This window comes from Eretmochelys imbricata, chromosome 1 (genome assembly GCF_965152235.1).
Source record: "Eretmochelys imbricata isolate rEreImb1 chromosome 1, rEreImb1.hap1, whole genome shotgun sequence".
NCBI classification, from domain to species: Eukaryota; Metazoa; Chordata; order Testudines; family Cheloniidae; genus Eretmochelys; species Eretmochelys imbricata.
In genome coordinates, this window is record NC_135572.1 from 123,580,182 (window position 1) to 123,603,145 (window position 22,964).

Below are 22,964 nucleotides of genomic sequence, written 5' to 3' on the forward strand. Positions count from 1 at the left end.
GATATTTTAATCGTGTTCTAGAGTGTAATTAGTACGGACATGCAAGATATTTAGTATATCTTTAGAATCAATACTTTCAATATATTGATAAGCCAATATAAAAATATCTATACATTCATAATTATTATATTACTCTTATCTCCTTTCCTTACATGCACTTATATTTATAACTATATCTATGTTGATTTATGTATTTAAATATGTACATGAAGCTAATATATTCACAATTATTTACTTGAGTATTATTTGTGACTATCTGTATCACTTTGTATGGACATTTGTAATTTTTACATTTCTATCCATATTTAATGTTTATGTATTTATAATATGTATATGGTAATAATATATTCATATTTGTTTGCACACATTATCATTTGTCACTTCATGTTTACCTTTTTCCATTAATCTGTTGAGGTAACTATTTATATACCATATGCATATTAACATTTATATACTATATACTACTACTTATGCATTCATATCTCTGAAGCAATAGGTTTCATTCATTTATATACTTGGCACATGCACGTATTTTGGTAAATATAGATATATTTCTGGGAGATTCCTAATTAATTTATATTGGGGGGCTGCAAGGGTCGGTGTAGGCTTACGCCATCTGGGATCTGAACATGATTGTATTAGAAGTCTGGGGTGTTAAAGATAAGGTGGGTGGTGTATGATTTTTGTTTGTTTGTTCTTAATAGAAAGACACTCAAAGGCTTTCAATTTACTGGGCACCAATGAGCAGCTGAACAATCACTGATTTTTCATGAACTCTATTAAGTTTTGTTCCTGGAAAGTAGGGGTACTTAATGAATCCTCCAAAAGAATCAAAAGTTTCAGGCACTTAAAGTCAAATTGATGTCATACAGCTTTCCTTCAGGAGATCCATTAAAGGAATGAAGATGTACACAGAATTAAAAGACTATGGGTAGGACATGAATATCACTCCTCTTTCAAATCCAGAAGCAGGGGAGTAGTAATGCTAATCCACAAGAGCCTAATTTTTCAATTTACTCAGTCATGGTAAAAGCAGGAGAGCAGATTCATAATAATTGAAGGCATTTTCAACACTAAGAGATTAATTCTGGAGAGTGTATAGAATCCTAATGATGGAAATGCAGCCTTTCTTGCAGAAATATCTGATTTTATGTCCAGCAGAGCTGATGTCCCAGTGTTATTAGGATGAAATTGGAATGCTGTCATGGATGATATCACAGACAAAGCACAGTGCTCTAGGTGAAAATCTCAGGACTTGTTGGCACACCATCCATTATCCCTACCAAAGGATATTAGACTACTGGATACTTGGAGACTGAAGCATCCTATGAAGCATGACTACGCATATTTCTCCACCTCATTTATCCTATTCCAGATTAGATACAAAGAAATCTAAGGTGATAGCTCCTGCATGTCTGGAGGTGTAAATTGGTAGTATAATCATCTCTGATCATGCTCTAATTCAGTGGTGGACAACCTGCAGCCCACGGGCCGCACGCGGCCCATCAGGGTAATCTGCTGGCGGGCCGCCAGTTTGTTTACATTTACACAGTCACCCACAGCTCCCAGTGGCTGTGGTTCACCATTCCCAGCCAATGGGAGCTGCAGGAAATGGCATGGGCAACAGGGATGCCACTGGGAGCTGCGGGTGGCCATGCAAATGTAAACCAAACGTCTGGCAGCCTGCCAGAGGATTACCTTGACAGGCCACGTGTGGCCTGCGGGCCACAGGTTGCCCATCACTGCTCTAATTTCTCTTCACATAGATTCTGGCCATAGTGCTACAAGATTCGCAAGTCGGAAGTTAAACACACATTTACTTAGAGACTCTAAATTTCTTCAAATGATTGAAATGTCAACCATCAGCTTGTTGAAGGAACATACAAATGCTGTCTCCTCTACTATAACGTTATGGGAAACACTGAAGGCAACCTTAAGGGGAGAATGCATAAAATTCACATCTGAAAAGAAGAAAGGAACATATTACTTAATTCTTGGCAGAGAAGCTTGCTAAATTTGGGGAGGAGGGGACAAAAAAAAACACCCTAAAGTAAACCCCCAAAATAATGAGCTCCTGCACTCTCTCACTACCCCAAAATACAAATACAATGAATATATGTCTACCTGGAACAAATTCATGCTTACTAGAGTTAAACAAATACATTACGAATGGCGGGGGGATAAGGCAGGCAAACTCCTAGAGTGGAAATATACAATGATTTCAGCCAATAACTCTATATTCTCTTTGCTGCAGGACAATGGTCTTTCTGTTCAGAACATGACAAAATTAACAGATAATTTAAAGAACTTTAATGATAACCTTTAAACATCATGGTGAGTTCAGCTGCAAACTATATGACCAATACATTCTCACTACATCAAACTGATTATAAGAAGGAAGATATCTCTCTACTAGAAGATATGCAGGCAATTGGTTCGCTCAACTTGGGAAAAGTGCCTGGTGCAACCGCTTTCCAGCAGAATTTTATAAGACCTTAATCAATTAGTACTGATACTGTCAGAAGCCTTTAATGAAATATTTATCACGGGACATGAGAACAATGATGATTACCCTAATTAAAAAAAAATAGGACAGTTGTCATTCTGATTACTGCCCCATCTCTCTGTTGAACACAGATTATAAAATTCTGACAAAGATTCTTATTTCACTGCTCCATCAATCATTCATGCAGACCAGGTGGGTTTTAGTCATAGCAGATTAGCAGCAGACAATAATCGGAAGATATTCCAGTTAATCCAGCAGGCACAAACAACTGATGCTCCAGCTGCTATCCTATTGTTAGATATTGGAAAGGTCTTTGATCATGTGAAATTGCCATGCCTACAAGTGATCCTGAGAAAATTTGGATTTGGACCTAAATTTCTGATCTGGATTGATATTATTTACAAATCACGCATTGTATCTGTTCTCACAAATGATGCAATCTCCTTCCTTTTTCAATTACAATGAGGAACACATCAGGGATGTCATCTATCGCCTCTACTATTTGATATAGCTATGGAACCGCTAGCAGCGTATATCAGACAGACACCTTCCACTGAAGGAATTACCATCTGGGATAAAGAGTAACGCTTAGTCTAGATGCGGACAACATTCTGCTCACTCTCAAAAATCCCTTCTCTTCAATTCCATCACTACTATCTGCAATAAACTACTTCAGTGAGATATCATGATTTCAGATAAACTGGAACAAGTCTCAAGTGATGGATATTTCTCATAGACCAAATCCATATCAAATACTATCAATCATTCTCCTGTCGTTCATACACAGAGATAACCTACTTATGCCTCAGGATATGTTCTGATTTATCAAAGATAGTATCTGCAAACATGGATGTCATACTCACAGAAATGAGAAAAGACAGAGAAATGGTGTTCACTATCAATATCTTTATTGGGAAAGGTAGAAGCTATTAAAATGAATGTAGGACCAAGATTGATATATATGTTTAGCTGAATTAAACTTAAATTTCCTGCTTCAACTTTCACAAGCATAAATAGAGTTGTACAACAATTCTTATGGAATTTGAAGACATCCTGGATATCCACAAGATACTTAAGAAACTATGGCTAAATGTGGGGGGGATTTCCTAATTTGTATTTATATCACCTGACTTTTCAATTAAGATTTTTAATAAGATGATTCTATCCCATCAACTCTTCCCAAGCCCCATTGTGGCTTGAGAAAGAAGAAAAATTAGTTAACCCCTTTGGCTTTCTCTCTGCACATCCATTTTTAAAATGGTTGCCTGCACCTTTAAGGAAAAATAGAATATTTATCTCCTGGAGCGTTCCTCACAAAATCCAACCCTCCTTCCATGCCAATCTGAAATAATACCCAAATTAAATTTGCTAATAGCTCAAAACTCAAATCCACTTGGCTAACCAATGACATATTAACCATAAAAGATATTATTGAATGTACTACTTTAGCCTCCCATTACATATCTGTGTGGCAAACACCAACTATTAATAAATCAAGGTCCTTTCAACAATCAGCTTCAGCTCAAAATTATAAAGTACCTGGGGAATTGTTGGCAGGCCACAAATATCATTCCACTTGAAGTGCACCTGAAAAAGAATATTCGCCCAAAACATTTTGTGGGTAACAAACAAATGGCTGAACTCCTTGATTTATCCTACTAACTATACCATAAAAAAATGGGAGAAGAAGCTAAACCTTTCCATTTCCTCTCATAGATGGAATAATATCTGGCACAATATATGCAAAACATCCAGTTCTCTGTTTTTGCATTTCTTTCAGAACAAAATTCTAAATAGATATTATTGGACTCCTGAGTGATTGCATAAAACTGAACTTGCCCCACATAGTAAACACTGGAGATGTGATAGCACCGATGCAAACCTCCCTCATGTAGTCTTTGAATGTCAAAATATACCCACTTTTTGGAAGGAAGTGTATTGTGCTCTTCCTTAGTGTCGTAGGTATTTCCCTTACATCAAGCCTCTGTGTTTTATACATTCTAGAAGATCTACCCTGCCTGAGTAATGCCAGGAAATGGATTGCTGCAGCACTTATAGTAGCCAAAATAATCATTTTACAAAAATGGAAATCTCCTATTCACTATGTATTCTTTGACTGGCTAACTGACCTCACCAACAACAGCCTCATGGGAAAACTGACATTAATCTGTAGAGACACAAGATCCAACTATGAAGACACTTGGTCTTTCGTGAGAGCATTACAACTGAATCTGGACTTCTCATGTTGGGTTGAGGGGGATGGGATTGTTTGTTTGAGGAGGTGGAGTTAGGGAATAAAAATTTATCTTATTTATCTATGAATATTTCATATTGTGTTATTGTTAAATCTGTATTTCTGTGTTTTCTTTGTCATTGTATTTGAATATGTCTGCATGGATATGTTAAAACTTCTGAACAATAAAATTTAAAAAACCTCATCAGTATAAGAGGTTTTAACACAATCTATAACAATCACAATTAAATATATTATTCACACATTTTTTTCAGTTGCACAATTTGCTCTGACTATCCCCCTTATTTATCTTGTGACAACCTTATATCAGCAACAAAAACCACAGGGCTGATAATCACAAGGTTAAGCTCCTCCCTAACAGGGCTTTCAACAGCGCTTGTCAGTCAGTAGCAGCTCATTCAGAATGCCATTTGTTCATTGTTCTGAGCACCTGTGATTATATTCTATCCACTCTGTATTCCTCATAGTGGCTTCCAGTACAATGGCAGATTGATTTTACGTTGGCCCACCTGGGGTTTGTTTTTAAGCTTTTAACTTGCTCCTAACTATTATCAAGATCTATTTCAGGAGACTCATCCTGATGGGCTTTCAGATTCTGGCGTCACCCACTTTTTAGACATTCCACCACCTTCTTGTGGGTCAGCTGGTGATCACACCTTTGCTGCATTTGCTCAACCATTTGGAATTGCTCCCTCCTTGACATCCATCTCAGTTCTTCCCTCCCTGCTTATAAACAACAGCTGCTCACTTTTTTACAAAGCTGGTCCTAGTGATCACCAACGTTGATCTGTTACTTAGGCCTGGTCTATGTTTTCAAATCAGATCGACCTAGCAGTGCTGCAGCTGTTTTCTTCTTCCCATCTATTTTCTTTGTAGCTTTTACAAGTGGGTTTGTTTCATTACATTTCTCTGATTTTTCTTCCATATGGGTCAACAATGTATTCTGAATTACTGTACAACAACCACAGCTCCTTAGTTTTGGATGGGAAATACTTTAAAAATATAATTGTAATATTTCGTATCCACTCCATTTGTTGATTAGTGCAGTTGTCGTCATGCCAGGTAATTTGGGACAAATCCACTTGCCAAATGCAGTCATGCCTCGTGACTTTGTTCACTGACGGTCACATACTGCCTAGTTTTTCCTCAGAGAGAGGCAACATGTGCATCTGATTTTCCAAACATTCAGTATAAGGAGCAAAGTATTTGCTGAAAGCATAGATTCCAAAGAGATTGCTATAGCAACGAGAAAGAGATTTCTGTCAAATCAAACCAGGAAAACCCATTAGCTTTAATTCATGTTTAATTGAACTAACCTGGCATCCCTATGATGACATAAGGCTCAGAAGTGATCTAAATGATGAAGTTGGTCAATTCCGTGGATTTGCTAGAGACTCTGTAGCATTATCCTTGGAGATCAATTATTTCCTCCTCCTTGGTGCTGCATATTAAAGTATACTAGAGACAGCTGCTGTCAGACCTGTATGTCAAAGCACCCTTGACAAACTGAGGAAAAGGACTTGAAGCATCCTGACTTTTGTCTCTAGGCTAGCTCAAAGTCTGAAGACTAACCAGGCCTGAGATGCTACCTGTTTACAGATGACAAACACTGTTTTGAATTTTGGCTGGAATAATCTAACATTCTAAATCTTCTGCTTTACATTTTCCAGATAGGTTCCTCTTTAGCAATCTTAAAGATTACAGCACCTTTTTTGGCTGTCAGGTCCCTGTAATAAGCCTCTCTCTCAAACTTAGGGCATTATTGCACCACCATTGTCTAAACAGGACTCCCTACTGAAAATAGATGAAGTGATATGACCCAGAGTTTGGATGTCATGAAGGGTGAATATCTCTTAAGGACTTACCAGGTGCAGCAACATTAATCTAGAGTTTAAGAGAGGAGAGAAATATACAGATTCTTGGGGCTCATAAGAAAAATCAACAACAGGACATTTTGGAAAACACTGATGGTGAATATGAAGAACTGACCACAGAAGATAGCAATTTTATTGGTGCTCACTCTGGATATGACACTGTTCCTGCTAGAATGACAAAGAGAGAGACTGAGGATGTAAAATTTAAATCTGAAATGAGAGCTTCTTAAAGGAGGACAAGTAAATAGTGTTGTTGTGTACTTTACAGCAACCATAGCTTAAGAATACTCAAGAATGGAAATGGGAAGGTGCCAACATAAGACAGGATGACGGTACATTATTTCTGCTTTTAGATTTGTAGCATTCTAAGGCACAGTATTGTTAGAAACACATTTATTATTGTCTTGAAAAATAGGGAACAGTCCCTAAGTCTATTTATTTCAGCTATTTGTAAAGGTCAAGATGCAACACACTGTCCTTTTCCTTTTAAAAGATCCCAATCAGTCTCAATCCGTTTGATTCTACCCTTTTATTTGGATTATGAACTGACATACCTTCACAGGCAGGAAACTTATCTAAAATATAGCTGTCTTCTAGATGAGACATAAGACTAAATCCCCATTTTCTATCTTAAATGTTGTGAAGTGATACTGTGTTCTCTTCAACAGCTACTATATTTTCACCCTGAATATTCTCAGGTTTTTAAAATTATATAGAGCTTTGGTATCCTTCAAGATGAAAGGTGCTAAATAAATGTGAGCTGTTATTACTATAAAAAAATTTTATTTAGCTATATCTATGCTGTTTTCCTAGTACCAATTTAGCACTGATTCTGAAATATATTTTAAAGCCTAATTATTAGAGACTATAACATTTCTCTCATATTATCTCTCACAAAGACGTACTTCTGTCTGGCAATATTAACCAGGTTTCTACCTTCATTAAGTCTTGCAGGCTTGTAGATAGTTTAACATTTTATTTGATAGCACCAAGGGGTATAATAAATTATAAATCTCCATTGTGAAGAGCACACATCACCTTCAACAACATAAAGGGAGTAAAGCAAAGAGACAAGCCAAGTGACAGTGAAGCTGTAGTGCTGCGTCACTAGGACGCTATACCTGACTGCCCATTTATGTAGTCAATTGCTTCTTTAAATAGCTATAATCTAGAACAGAGGTCCTATAAGATGATGGATTTGATTCACCCATGGGTTTTGCTAACTACTGCCAGTGTAACCGAAGCTGGAAATGTGCCCAGTAGCAGACAATTGCCTGCAACCCCACCCCCTCCAATCCCATATTCAAAGTGGTGCAAGCAACCAGAGAGAGGGTTTAGCAATCTTCCCTGGATTTACTCCCCTGGGATTTGGGCTAGTACTCCAGTCACATCATTGGAGTTCCATGTGCAAATCAAGGAGACAATAGACCATTGTGCCACCACATTGTGCCTCCAAACATTAGCTTTCAGATTTTCATTATAATCTCCTTCAGGAGAATTATGGAATGGGTAATGGTCTTCAAGATACCTCAGGAAACAAGCCACCAAGTTTTTTGTTTGCTGATACTTTCTGGTGTATTGCAGTTTTACAGGTTCTATCAGGCTCCATCAATTATTAAAAAGTAATCAATATTGCCAGATATTAAAGCTGTAAAAAAATAAGCATTGAAAAGACTATAAGCAATACATTCCCAATGCTTAATTAGGCTGACCGTTTCTGTGCAGGTATGTGTGAGTGAACAGGATCATTCAATACACAGATAGAAGAAATCATAAGTCCAGGCAACCTTAAAATCTCCAGTCTACCGTGTTCACTTTTGACTTTAGAAGCTTAACTTACACTGGTCAGAGAGTTCCCCTGAAGAATTCACCCTGTGTAAAGGGAATATCTGTTGGCATAAAGCTGGCAAATACTCAGGGACATCCTTGAGAATTAGGGAGCTGTGACTGGTTTCTGAGAGCCTATCCTCTCCAGTGTACCTGGGAAGAGCTGTTGCTGCCTCTCCTGTGCTGCATGAGGCATTGAGCCAGTCATGTCCGCCACTGCCTGTGGACTTAGAGGAAAGTTAGTTGTTCCAGCTCCACCCCTACCTGCTTTTCAAAAAAAAAAAGGAGGGGGGGAACAGCAAGCAGAACTGAAGAAATCCTCTCAGTATATGCCATTTTAATCTCTCCCCACATGTGACCGTATGAGCATCCCAATGTCAGATGGCCAAGAGCTCCCTGGCATATTGCAGTGAGTTCCAGCTGTCCTGACCAATCCAGGGGACTCTAGTTCACTGTTGTCATAATCTGTATCTAAAAGGGGTCATGCAAAATATCACTGGAAAACTAATAACTCACTGAAATTATGCTTCTTAAAATGTGTTTGAAAAGCCATGAATAAGCCCAGTCTGACCTAGACAAAGCATTTGGATTAGTTTGCTTGACCGGCCTGCTTGTCAGGCAGAGAGAGTGAAGGTACATTTATATAAAAGGTAAACAAAACCATCAAGCTAACAAAAGGAGGTGGTAACGACTCGAGTATCACCAGCAGATAAGGGACCAGCATGAAGTCTTCATCAGATTTCATGGCATCTCTTCCCAGAAGGAGGAAAAAACTTTATTTGAGAACACATTTCAATGGCATACTGGACTATAAAGACAGGGTGCCTGAGCCTCAAATGATAAGTAATTGAATCAATTGATTACCTACTGTATAACTGTATTATAAAAGTGTATGAAGTAAGGTCTTTTATGAAACCTAATGACACAGTAGTGATTAATGTCATTGTGAAATGTATGTATTAACACTATATGAGTACTTATGGATACTCATTGATATTTTGCTTTAAAATCTGTGACCAATCAAAGGGAAAAAAGGTTTTCTCACAGAGAGGAGGGAAGGCAGTTAGCCACCTGTCTCCAATTAAATTAAGCAAGATGTGATCAAAACAATGGAATTCCCATTTATATACAAATCGGCAGGGAGGTGGGAAGTCCACGGGAACGGAAGAACAACTTGAGGTCATCTTGAGTCTGGGGAAAAAAACTGAGTTTGGGAAGATATAAGGAGAAAGAAGACACCACCCTGAAATCCATCACTGGACAGACAAAAGGTGCTAGAGCTCTTGAAAGCTGAGAAAGATGGGCCCTTCAACCAAGGGGGTTAAAGTTTCTGGGAACTGAATATAGGTGGGAAACATACTTAGGCAAAGATCTTTCACTTAGGAAGATAAGAGAAACTAACATCTTGTACTTCTGTGGAAGTTCCTGGCTGAGAGAATGTCAGCGATGGCTGGAAAGGAAAAAGACTGATAAGAAATCAACTTTGAACCAAGGCTGTAGCTTGTTAAATCTTAATCACTAGAAAGCATACTTCACATTTATTTGCTTGTAACCATTTTTCCCTTGCACTTGAACTCACTTAAAACCTTGATAAGTTTGTTGATAAATTTGTTTTACTTTTAATCTATACTAAGCCAGTGCTGTGTTTGAATATAAGTGTTGTTGTCCAATTAAGGCAACAAGTTGTTGTGCTTTTGTCCTTTTAAAGGAGCAATGGACCTTATGACTCCTCTGAATGTTTCAGAATATGGCTGGGCATTCCAGGGCAGATGGTTTTGGGGAAATTCAGGATTGGGGGTGTATTGGGGTCACTTGGCTAGTAGGAACCACAGCTGGTGAAGACCAGAGTGTGGTTGTAGTGTTACTAGCAGGCTGCTGGAGTCAGAGTTGCTGAACCAGGGTTGCCTAACCATAGACAATCCATAAATTCTTGTATGCTGTCTGGGAGCATCCATACAGAGAACTACAGTAGCAGAGCGTTTTAAGGCACTCAAGGACAAGGAGTGACACAACCTCTCACTGGTCTGGATTGTACTCCAAAACCCCACTTCCATTGCAGAGCTGGGAGAGTAGTATGAGTCTTTCCTCATCCCTACCTTCCCCCAAGAGTACCCACAACCGCATGAGGAGCAGCCAGGGGCAGAAAAGAAGCAGCAGCATACAATTTAAATTCTTTAGTACTAATGTTCAAGGGCATTATCCAGTGCCAGGGAAAGGGCCAAGTGGTGAACTGACCCTCCTACACTAGCCTTCAGTGTGTGCAACAGCATTTACCCTAAGCCCTGCTAATAATATATCAACAGAGTCTTGCTGCTGTGTACTGCTAAAAAACAACCTGTAAATCCATGTTTGGTGAGTCAAATTGCACTGGTTAGTCAAATTTCCCTATGTAATGGCTTGTGTACTTAATTTCCTTGATTGCATGAGTGGCTGGTAGGATCCAGTCTCTGCCCAATGCAGCAGAGAATCACATTATAATTGTATTGTATAGTTACAATACAATAGGATTACTTGCCCTCATGGGATTTCTTTACACCATTTCAACACACATAAATTCTTCCTTTGTAATGAATTTCAAAAAGGTCATCACTGGTTCTTTCATACGAGAAGATTGGTCTAGTCTTTTTTAGCTGCTAGAGCACTTTAAACAAGTGTATTCTGAGCATTTTTCATTCTTAAGTTCCAGTCACGGCTCTCTCACCAAGTTCCCCTTCACTGGCTTCCAAGATATAGCCGATTGTTTTGAAATGTGAGCACCTGCAGGCCATCCATCCACTGACTGACATCTTTCATTCAGCCTTCAACTTTATTTTCAAATAATGGCAAAGGGCTGTACAGAGAGTTCATTTCTGAGTTTACTAACTACTAATGATAATGCTCTATCAACCTATTCATCTAAGTACTTAGTACCAGAGCACTTCTTGTATTCACATAGTGCCTTTCATTTAAATAAATCCCAAAGCACTGTTTACACCTTTACCAATTTTGCATACTTCACACATACATGATTATTTTCTCTCTTTAACAGCACATGATGATACAACAACAAATATGGGCAAGAAGGTAAGTGAAACTTTAGAAATGGCAGCTGAGTTCTACTAAAAAGCCCAAAGGGGTTAGGTACCTGAGTCCTGTTTAATTCCAATGGGGTTTGGCCACCTAACTCCCACTTTTGAAAATCTCAGCCAACCACTTTAATGAAACCATAGTAGTATCTTAGAGATGCACAGAGGCAAGCATGAGTAAATTCTGGAAATAAAAGGATACTCTGACACTTAGGTTTGTCTAGACAATCAGTTGATGCACAGCAAGCTGGGGAGTAAACCTACAGCACACGAGCGTGACGCATGCTAATTGTCCATGTGGACCCTGCTACCATGCACTAAAAGTTCCCTAGTGCACACTGACCAGTTGCTGTTTGAAATGAGAATAGACTAAAATGTACTAGGGAACTTTTAGTGCATGGTGGAACGGTCCACACACATGGTTAGTGCACGGCAGGCTAGTGCACTGTAAATTTTCCTCCCTGTTTGCTGAAAACTAACTTTTTGTCTAGCTAAGCCCTTACTTTAACAAATGCTGATGTTTCATACCCCTGTGATGAAGAGGGATAGCTCAGCTGACTAAGTCACAATGATGACTATGAAAAGATGTCCCAATAACAAATGATTGGTATAGTATCCAACCTCTGCAATGCACCCTTAAAATTCAATCTGTCAATTACATCATTATAATCCTTGCTGGGTATTAAGGTCATTTGAACTAGCAATCACTTATCTGAATAAATGAGAGAGGCCTGTATAGCTCAGGAAGCTCAATTTGGGTTTAATTTTTGTTGTGGAAAATCAACATGAGTTTTAGCAGCATCTAAACAAGTATCTAAATGTTTATAAGATGAAATATAGAACAGTATATAAATTAAATTAAATTCTTACATTTAATTAAATAATTAAATATTAAATTCTCAGGTACTGTCAGCAATCAAAATCAACATTAGATTTATTATTCTACTAAAATCACATGCTATAATTGCACTTAAAAACAGACTAGTCAGTACTTTGGTAAGATCCTGGTAAGAATGGTAACTCATTCATAACCAATGACAGTGAAGTATTTGTTGAATATAAAAAAGAATAACCAGCATAAAGGTGAATTAAAGTGCTACCAGATGGCTATCCTATACAGCTTTATAAATTAGAATGCCGACTGGGCCTGCAACAGATCCTTGTGGGATTCCTTTAATAATAAAGTTTGGCAGAGAAATAAATCCATCTAATTTATCACATTGTTTTATGTTGAGGCAGATTAATTACAGCAGCAACACAAGGAACCCAAGTTAGTACCAAACTGGTATTTTATTTTTAGCTAAATACCACCAGGTTCTATTCAGCTCTCCTTACTAAAGCACAACTCCCACTGACTTCAATTCAACTTGACATCAATGGGTGTTTTGTCTGAGTATGGAGTGCTAAATATGGCAGTGAATAGATCTGTATGTAGTCTTCTGGGCTTGAGCCAAAGCCCACTGACGTCAATGGAAAATCTCCCAATGTCTTCAATGGCCTTTGGATCAGATATTTAGATCACAGATATTATACATTAACTGCATGTCCTTTTAAATAAGCCACTATGGCATCTATGAATCTGAATGCTAAATTTATCCTTTTCTTTTTCCTCACAAAGGATCTGAACCCTTTAAGCACCATCTGGACTGCTTCTCTGTGCATTTAGACTACGTTATGCATATCTGGCCTTCAAACTCAGATCAGAAATAAACTCTATTATAGGGTATGCTGCAGACATTCATTAAGGGCCCGATCCATTGCCCTCCAAAGTCAATATGAACTGAGTGTGCTTTCTATAATAAAATCATAGATCCTTATTACACTTGAGCTATTCTGTGGAATGTTTATACATACAGTAATGCTGAAATGATTACATTCCCTTACCTCCAAGACAAGCACCCATGGCCAATGAAAAGATTAGTGGTTTCACAGGCAGGTTAACATCAGGATCTTGACTCAGGTTGAGAAGCACAGGAATCTGTTATTGAAAAAAATATAAACAAAAAACACATGCATATATATACTGGTAATACTAACCATGAACTGAGGATCAAAAAAATCCATTTAATTAAACAATTGAAAATGCCAACAAGAGCTAAGATATAACACTGATGTGTTTACAAGCATAGAATTCTCCTCTTGCCTTTTGGGGACTTCTCAGTGGGAAGGCCTTCCCTGCTAGAGCTGTCTTCACCATCTGAGCCAATGCCACAATTCAGACATAAGACCCTAGCAGTGCTTGATTGAATTAGGGCTGAGCAGTGTAGAAATTTCCTGGCCATGATCTGAGACCTGGAGGACAGCTGACCTGTTAAGGACCCCTTAAGTGTCCCCTGTGGAGGGGAGGCAGAGGAACAGATGCAGATCCAGCACAGTAACACCCAGAAAATAGTTTTCTGTTAGGCATTCATGGCCAGATCACAGACTCTTTATGACACTCCCACTAGAGAATCTGGTCCTATATTTATAGTCTGACAGTTGAGGCATTATTGATGGGCTTTAGCCCCATTTGTTCCTAATGACCCATTGCCACTGCTGATTGAGGCCACTGAAATCTACTAGAAACAAGGAATCGCACCAGGAAAGTACTTGATCCTTTGTATCTTTTCTAGAGACAAACATACATCACAATGATGTAAAATAAGAACAAAAATCTTGTAATTTTCTTAAATTAAAAGGGGGCATCCACATTTTAAAATCTTGTATAAACTATATTTAGAAATGTTAGAAATTCGAACGTATATTTTTACCCCACCAGTTTTATTGTTATCTACTTATTTGACAAATTGATTTTTCCTTCAGTTAGAAATGCTGTGACTTATTCTTCTTCTTAAGAGTCTACTTAGTCTCTGTTAAAAACATCAATAGTGACATCCTTCTGAGAACAAAAGAGACAGCAGGATTGGATTGTTTACCTTTAATTCCCTCAGATGGCTGCTTTTGCAGCAAGAGAAGAAAATATTGAAAAGTCATGTATTATCAATAGATATTTTTGTCTCAGCGATGGAGTGCTGTCTCACATATATTTTTTTCTTTTAAAGGAACTTGGAATTCAACATATAATCATCACCAAACAATAACTGTTATAAGTCAAATTTTGGGTCTGACATACTATAACCTTCCACATATCTGTAAAGTATTTCTCCTGGGTTTAGGATTTTAATGTAGTTAACACATATCCTTTGATAACAACAGCAACTCTCCACAAGCAATGCTGCATCTTGAACTTGAACTTTCAATAACTGGATTGGAGTTGAAAGAGAAATAGTCAGTTTAAGTTCCAGAATTCCAGTTCAAAATATTTCACTGAGCCAAGGAATGCCCCAAGTTTTGTGCAGACATCGTGAACTACCCCGGCAGACAAACACAGAGTACAGAGTCTCATGAAAAGACTAATTCTTAATGCCCCCAAATCAAAGTTGGATAAAACACAACCACATTGTTTCAGTTCCATCCAAGTGTTTCCTCATTCTAATGACACTGAGTAGTGTATGTAGGAACCAAACATCTTGCACTTCAACAGTAACTCTTGGAGGGTGTGGCAGGGTCCCACTCTCTCATGCCTCTTCTCAAATCCACAAACAGCTCAGAGACCTTTTTCTAGTAAAACACCACGTGTATTTACAATATTGTTTTCCACCACCCTCATACATTATATGGCCTTATATCTATAGGCCTAGGGAGCCCTCAGCTCCTGAGACAAGGAGGGAAAAGTACCTCCCTCCCATCCTCTTCCTTCCTTTTATATCATCTGCCTAATGGTCTAAGTAGCCTCCTAGTTCTCCTCAGCACATCCATTAGGCACAGCTCTGATAATTGGCTCTGCTCTGGAGTCATTAATTAAAGCTGCAAGGACAAGAGTGCTGGCTCATCTGCTGTTGCCTTGGCCCGTAGGGCCTGATCCAAAGACCACTGAAGTCAACGAGACTCTTTACATTTTCTTCATTGGCTTTTGGACCAGGCCTTTTGGATCAGGCCTTTCATCATTGGATGTCTCCTCTTTTAACAATGATATTTTACACAGGAGAAGTCAGTGTATGAACTTGAATTTAAGAATAGTAGTTCTCCATTTTTCCCATTAAATAACATTTAATGTCCTTTGCATGTTAATCTATACAATTGTATGTGCTATGGATCAGTTTTGAACACACTCTGAATGCTTAAAACCTCAATCTCATTTACAGATTCAATTAACCCAGTGCTGCAAATAGAGACATAAAATATTAAATGGTTGGAAGGAAATGTGGCATTCTAGGCTTCAATATATATATTTTTCAGATGAGGATTCCTTATAAAACAGTCTTTGAACCAAACTGTATATATTTACAAGGGTCTGCAGCAAGTCAAGTTTGGTTATTACAAAACAGGATGCATTTAGCTAAAACAAACACAATACTGTTACCTTTCCCATATTTATTTCATGTTCTTTAGAATTCAATAATGTTTTGAAATTTTTTAGTGCAACATAGCGCCCTTCAACAGAGGCAAAAGCCAGTGTCTATTTGTGTGTCAACCATATGCCAAAGCTTATGCTCATTTCTCCTACCCTCGAGAGGGACTACAAACAGTACAGACAACAGTAGTTATATGAGAGCAACAACTTTATATCAGGAGATTAATGTTTCTTTCTTTCACCCCTTTCCTTGTTTTTATTGAGGAGAAATCTCTCCTTCACTAATTTCTAGTGAGTTTGCTAGCTTTGCTGGAAAGTTTAATGTGCTGTTGGCATGATTTAGGGAAAGTGAAGGATGGGGTTCAGCAGAGCAAAGCCAACTTCTCTTTGCCCTCTCGCTACAGGGCTAAGTGCCTGCCTGCAGATACTGAGACAGATGGTATGTCTGTGGAAAATAATTATTGCACCTGAAAGTAAGAGGAGTGCCCTCAAACACATGTTATATTAAGGCAATCCCCTCACTAACCTTCATTCTATAGATATATAAACTGATGTGCACAGAAGAATCCAGGCATCTAACAGCTTTATATAAATGACACATTTAATTAAAATAGTGTCAGTTAAGAGTGTATTTATTTATACTGTATTATATGTTATGGTTAGTGCATGGGATGTGTCATGTACATAAAAATAAAGCAAATATAAAAATATGAAGATAAACATTTTCTTCACTGCTTTTATAACACATATGATTACATTGGTATTAATTTATGTGGAGTCAATTTTATAAATGTATGAAACACACATTGGGGTTGTTACATTGGTGTAAATAAACAAAAAAAAAACCTGTAGGAAACACCAACAAGTGGGAATCAGCCTCAGGAAATAAATTCAGATCCAAGAAGTATGAATCATTCTACAAGATGCAGTATGTCTTCATATTCCTCTCAGCTCTGTGCCATAAAAGAAGCCTGGGATGATGTCCCCAAAAACTAAAGGAAGACTGTAAAGCAGTGACTCTGAAGAAGATTTGGGGGACATGGTGGATAATCAGCTGAACATGAGCTCCCAGTGTGATGCTGTGGTCAAAAGAGCAAATGTATCCTGAGATTCATAAACAGGGGAATCTCAAATAGAAGTAGAAAGGTCATTTTACTCTCTGAATTTGGCACTAGTGCAACCGTTGCTGGAATACAGTGCTCCAGTTCTGGTGCCCACAATTCAAGAAGGATGCTGATAAATTAGAGAGGGTTAAGAGAAGAGCCACAGGAATTAATAAAGAATTAGAAATCATGCCTTATAATGACAGACTCAAAGTGCTCAATCTATTTAGCTTAACAAAGGGAAGGTTAAGGAGTGACTTGATTACAGTCTAAAAGTCCCTACATAGGGAACAAATATTTGATAATGGGCTCTTCAATCTAGCAGGGAATGGTATAACCCATGGCTGCAAGTTGAAGCTAGACAAATTCAGACTGGAAATAAGGCATAGATTTTTAACGGTGAGAGTAATTCACCTTTGGAACAATTTGTCACAAGTTGTTGTGGTCTCCAGCACTGACACCTTTTTAATTCAAGATGGGATGTTTTTCTAAAAGATATGTTCTAGGAATTATTTTGGGGGAAGTTGTATGGCCTGTGTTAGACAGAAGGTCCGACTAAATGATGACACTGGTACCTTCTAGCCTCAGAACTGAACCTGACTCAACAGGTTTTGGGGTTGCTTCAAATCCCCTTGCTGCAATTGGAATGGAGGGCACTCAGCAAATTATTGATTTTGGTATGTGACTCAAACAAAGGATTGAAAGGGATCTCCCAGGTCACTGAGTCCAGTCCCATGCTATTGCAGGCAACTCTATCATATAATCCCTATTCACAAACTTATCAAAGCTCCATTTTACAACTAGCTAGGTTGTTCATCTCCACTATTCCCATTAGGAGGATGTTCCAGAACCACATTCCATTGATGGTTAGAAACCTTCTAATTTCTACCCTGAATTTGTTCATGGCCAGTTCATTCCCATTTCTTCTTGTGCCAACATTGTCCTTTAACTTAAATAGCTTTTCACAGTTCCTGGCGTTTACCCCCCTGATGTATTTATAGAAAGCTATCATGCCCCCACTAAGCCTTTGTTTTGCTAGGCTAAACAAACCAATCTCTCTTAGTCTCCTTGAGTAAAACAGGCCCTCCATTTCCTTGATTATCCTTTGTTTTACATCATTTGCAAACAAAAATATCACAAAGTGGGCATACTCAAAACAGGGCATATTTTAAAAATTTGATAACATTTTTTCATACAATTTCCTTATCAAGTTGCCTAATTACCAAAGATATTTTTTTAAGCAGGAGCTTTATCTGTCCTTAACAGACACAATCTTCAATTTGATCTCACAGTGAAAAACATAATGATGATTGGTACATAATTCATTTTTATGACAAAAACCAGTCACACACGTAGGATGTTGATTAGACTGTAAGATCAAGCAGAAGGAAAAGCTAGGGTGACGGGGAAAGCCCTCCTTGAAGCACAAATATAGAAAATGCATTACATTGTGGCTGTTAAGCCATGGAGAATGTGGTAGGGGAGGCAGTGAGGAAGAACTGTGCAGCAGCTCACTCAGACAGAATTATTTTTTCTACTCAAGGTAATTCATGCTGCTTCAGCAACAGCAGATCAATCACCCTTTGAAAGGGAGTGATGGGCATTCCTCTCTCAGCTGGCTCAGTTCTGATAGGTAGTGATAGAGTCCCTCTCTCTCTTCCCACTGCGAAGCTAGAAACACTGCCAGTACTATCTAGGAAGAGTGGCTTCAGCTACCCCACAGCTCTGTGCCCAATGCCTGCATAGGGGCAGAAGGGAGGGTGGAAGGTACCATGTCACATCTCTCCTGTGCACACGCAAAAGGCTACCCACAAGCTGGCCTGCACATACTTGATAATGGTATGTTCTTTATTCAAGGGGTTGGGTTTTTTTAGACTTTAATTTTATATCATGTTAATTCTTGGTACATATTTTTCTAAGAATTACACACTAGAAAAGTGTTTGTTTGGAATGAAAAGTGCACACACTGTTCAGAATGTGTATTCACGGAAAAATGTATCTGTAGTTCTCAAAACTGTCGATGTCTCATTAAGGACAGTCTGTCTCTGCAGTTTGCTAGGGTCTAGTCTTACCAGTGGACTGGAATACTGAAGATTGTACAGAACACTCTGGTATAGAAGACGACAAAGGGAGATCCAAAAATAAAAGTGGCATTGAGGACATTAGTACCTGTGAAAAATACAGCACTGAAAATGAAGAGCTCCTGTCAGTTTTAGAGATTAAAAGGTGCCAGGTCAAAATCAGTCTGGTTTCTGACAATGAATTGTCAAGTTTCAGTCACCTTGCCAGCAATATAGTTAATAGAAATTATTTAATACAGTATATTGAGAAAATAGTATTAAAAGTCAATGAAAACTAGGATTTATTATGGCTACCTTTTTAGTCCCTGGTAATAAAAGAAAAATATATATAAATAGATGGCTCAACATATGCAGCTTACAAAACAAATCAATTAAAATAAGGAACATGATTTTTACCCCCATTATATCACCTAACATTTTTAGGGGGAAACTCCCTGGCTATTGAATTAACAATGCTAAGACAGCGAGCATTTAAAATGAAAAAAATAAAGCATTTAAGCAGGGTTGTTGTGGGTATATCCAACACACACACACTAAGGAGAACAGGAGCATTGAAAAATCAAGAATATTTTTGTGGAATGAAACAAATCAATACTATGTGATTCACCATATACGTTCTGCAAGCATAAACAGCCAGACATTGTCCAGCATGAAAAGCTTACAGTTCTGTACATAAAACACAAGAGATACAATAATTGAGTAACCACTCTCTGAACTAGTAGGCCCTACTCTTTTGTATCTGCCCTTAGATACATATAGATACAGATACAGTGGTTTTCAAAAATTTTAGGCTGCATAACCCTTTCCAAATAATGTAGTCTACTGTGTACTGCCATATGAGATAGGGTCATAATACACCTATGATTAGATTGCCAAGTTTTATTAAATAAAATATGCCATTACAGAATTTTTCTTATGTAGCCCCTTGTTGAGAGCTCATGTACTCTAGTTTGAAAACCACTGAACCAAATTATTGTGGAGTTTTCTTGTGGTTGCTCTTTTTCTTACAACACATACCTATTACAAAGTTTAGACCAAACTTATTAGAATGTGTTGAAAACACACTTTATTGCTGAGCTGGATGGACAGAATCGTACGGTTCTAAGACATTGACAAAATGCTGAATTCAACTGTCCGATCTTTTGTGATCTTGCTTCCTGAATTTTCCATCATTTTGTTAAAATGGAACTGTGACATCATCTCTTTTTAAATGTAGATTTGGGGTAGAAATCTGGATCTTCAATTTTAAATGCTTGAAGTGAACAAAAGAGTTTTAGGATTACAATCCGTCAGCCACATTTCAGCTTCCTCTTCTTGTTTTCAGCTCAACCACCGACCTTTGTATTTGGAATCAATCATATTAGTTAAGCAATGGAAAAATTCCATAGATTCACTTAATCCAATTTTTGTTTAGTTCTTGCGTGGCTCCTGTTCTTTGTCCCTATTTAGACCAAACTAGATTAGCTCCAATGATTAGAGCATTCAACTGGCATGTGGGAGACCCAAGTTCAATTCCCCTCTCTGCCTGATACAGAGAGGGGATTTGAACTTCAGTTTCCCACACTGCAGGAGAATGCCCTTACTACTGGGCTAAAGGTTGGAAATGCAGACTGCCTCTTCCAGTGGATTTGGCCTCTCTGATTCTCTCCTGTTGAAGCTGATCCTTTTTTATATAAATAATTAAATAGGCATTGGAGCAGGGACTTGATCTTGGGTCTTCCAAATTCTAGGTTAGTGCCCTAAGCACCAGCTTTTATAGAGTAGTTCTCACTCTTTCCTTGGCCCAAGGACTATTCATTGTCATTATGAATTACTATGAAGTGCCACTATGGATTTAATGCAAAAATAATAAGATTTGAGAGCCAGATGCTTAAAAGGCCAGAAGCCCAGGGCCAGTGCAAAAATGCAAGTACAATGGTGCACCTAATTTCGTACTTCATCATCATAATGGCATTTGAAAATCTGATATTTGTATGTACAAATTGCCACTGAGATGCCTAAATGGGATGAATAAGCCCAGTAATGATATTCACTGCCTCTAAGAGGTGGGGGCAATTGTAACACAGTTGAGGTCTCACAAAGAAAGCTTGTTATCAAATAGTTGGACTCACTGCACATAATGGAAAGAAGAAACACATCTAACGAAGAGAGACATACCATTGTAGCTGTGAATGGAATGTTGTCAATTAGGGAAGATGCCAGAGCAGAGACCCAGAGTACTAAAATGATAGCAACTGCTAGGCGTTGATCCTCGGGAACCACCTGGTATTAAGAAAAATGAAGTTACAACCGACATTTTTTTTTCAGCTCTAGTAATAGCCTTGATATTTCTATGTGCTACTAATGGCATAATTCTTCACTAGAACATCAACACACTCATTTTTTAAAAGGGGATATGAATATAAAATAAATTTTTAAAAACAAATAACTGAAGGATTTATTCACACACTAATTCTACTGATTCAACAGAAATGTGGGAAAGGAGGCATGCAGCAAGTGACTTTTCCAACCATCATGTTTATGTTTCATACAAGAAATGTCCTGTGCAGCTATAATTACACAGATTTTTCCCCTCTGTTTGTACATTATATGCCCCTCCCCTCCCCCCCCCGCATTTATTAGTTAATTAAAACTACAGAAAAGACTTACTATTCAGATAAGATCATATATTCTGGCTTTGGAGAGGTATACACAATGGATATTGAAGACCATTCACACTGAAGGGTGAAATGCACCCTTGCAGGAATACAACCCTTCACATATCCTTCAATATGCAATGATTAGACAGTATATTTAGTAAAGCAATACAAACATTTCTCTATCTTGGGAGTGAAATAACTATAAACATTGAAATGTACCTTTATTAACAAAGCTGTCTGTTCTCCTATATAATCTATTAAATGAAGATGAGCCAAAGCCTAAAAGAGATAAATTTAGATCAACCAATAGTATGTGAGCAAATATGCAGCTGAAAAAAATATTTTAGAGTGAATTAAAACAAATCCAACACAGTTATTTTCTCTCTCTCAAAAAAAATGTCAATATTCACCCTATGTAAGATACACATTACAACTGGGCAAGCTACTGAGAACAATAGAAATGTCAACAGAGCCACATGATTTGTGGAATTTTGATGCACTTGAAATGTCAACCAGATTCTCTAAAGGCACCGACATCTCATCTCCATAAACAGCACCGCTCTGAGGTTTAAAGTTTCCCTTCTTCTGGAGTGGATGCATTTTGTTTGAGTACTTGAGTGCAAATTATTTTAGACCTAAAGAAACCCTTGATATGAACCAATAACCTAGAGCAAATATTTCAAACTTTGGACAGTTCAGGTAAGGGGCTGAAGTTTGTGGCTTATTCCCAGCAAAGAAAGAAAAGGGCAGAGGGGGAGGGGAAAAAAAGAAAAATGAAAAAGAAAGAATTTTTGTAAAATAGCTTGACTCAGAACCCAAAAAACAAAAACCAATTAATGGTCACATTCTCAGCTACTGCCAAGAAACACCCAGTGCAAGTCAGGGAGGTAGTATATGGAGATGCAAAGTTACATGAAGTTCACCTTTGCATTTCTCCAGTCCAAGGGCTGTTGCGTGTAGGGCTGCTCTAATTTACACAGGCTGCTAACAGTTTCAAGGGATGAAACCACATCCAAGTATTGATGCTGCCAAGGCTGATTCCCCACTCTAGCACTTCAAGTGCAGAAGCTGGGGGCCCACAAGGATTCTAAAAATTAATACTGGTCACTCCAGGCTTGTATTAAACTCCCAAACTTACAGCTTTTTTCTGACCTTGGATGGGTAGATGCTGCCACCACCCAAGTGCAAAAACCGCTTTGAGAACCCAGGAAGGCACACTTGG

General features: G+C 38.1%; 1 protein-coding gene across 1 annotated transcript in view; it reads right to left on the reverse strand.

The window, feature by feature from the left end:
• The window catches only part of OCA2 (OCA2 melanosomal transmembrane protein), a 286,600-nt gene that overhangs the window by 67,674 nt on the left and 195,962 nt on the right, over positions 1–22,964 (reverse strand). The window contains exons 19-21 of the mRNA XM_077807125.1: positions 21,962–22,021; positions 21,261–21,365; positions 13,411–13,504 (exon numbers count right to left, since the gene is read on the reverse strand). Of these exons, the coding sequence (XP_077663251.1) occupies positions 13,411–13,504; positions 21,261–21,365; positions 21,962–22,021 (259 nt within the window). The remainder of the gene's footprint in view (positions 1–13,410; positions 13,505–21,260; positions 21,366–21,961; positions 22,022–22,964) is intronic.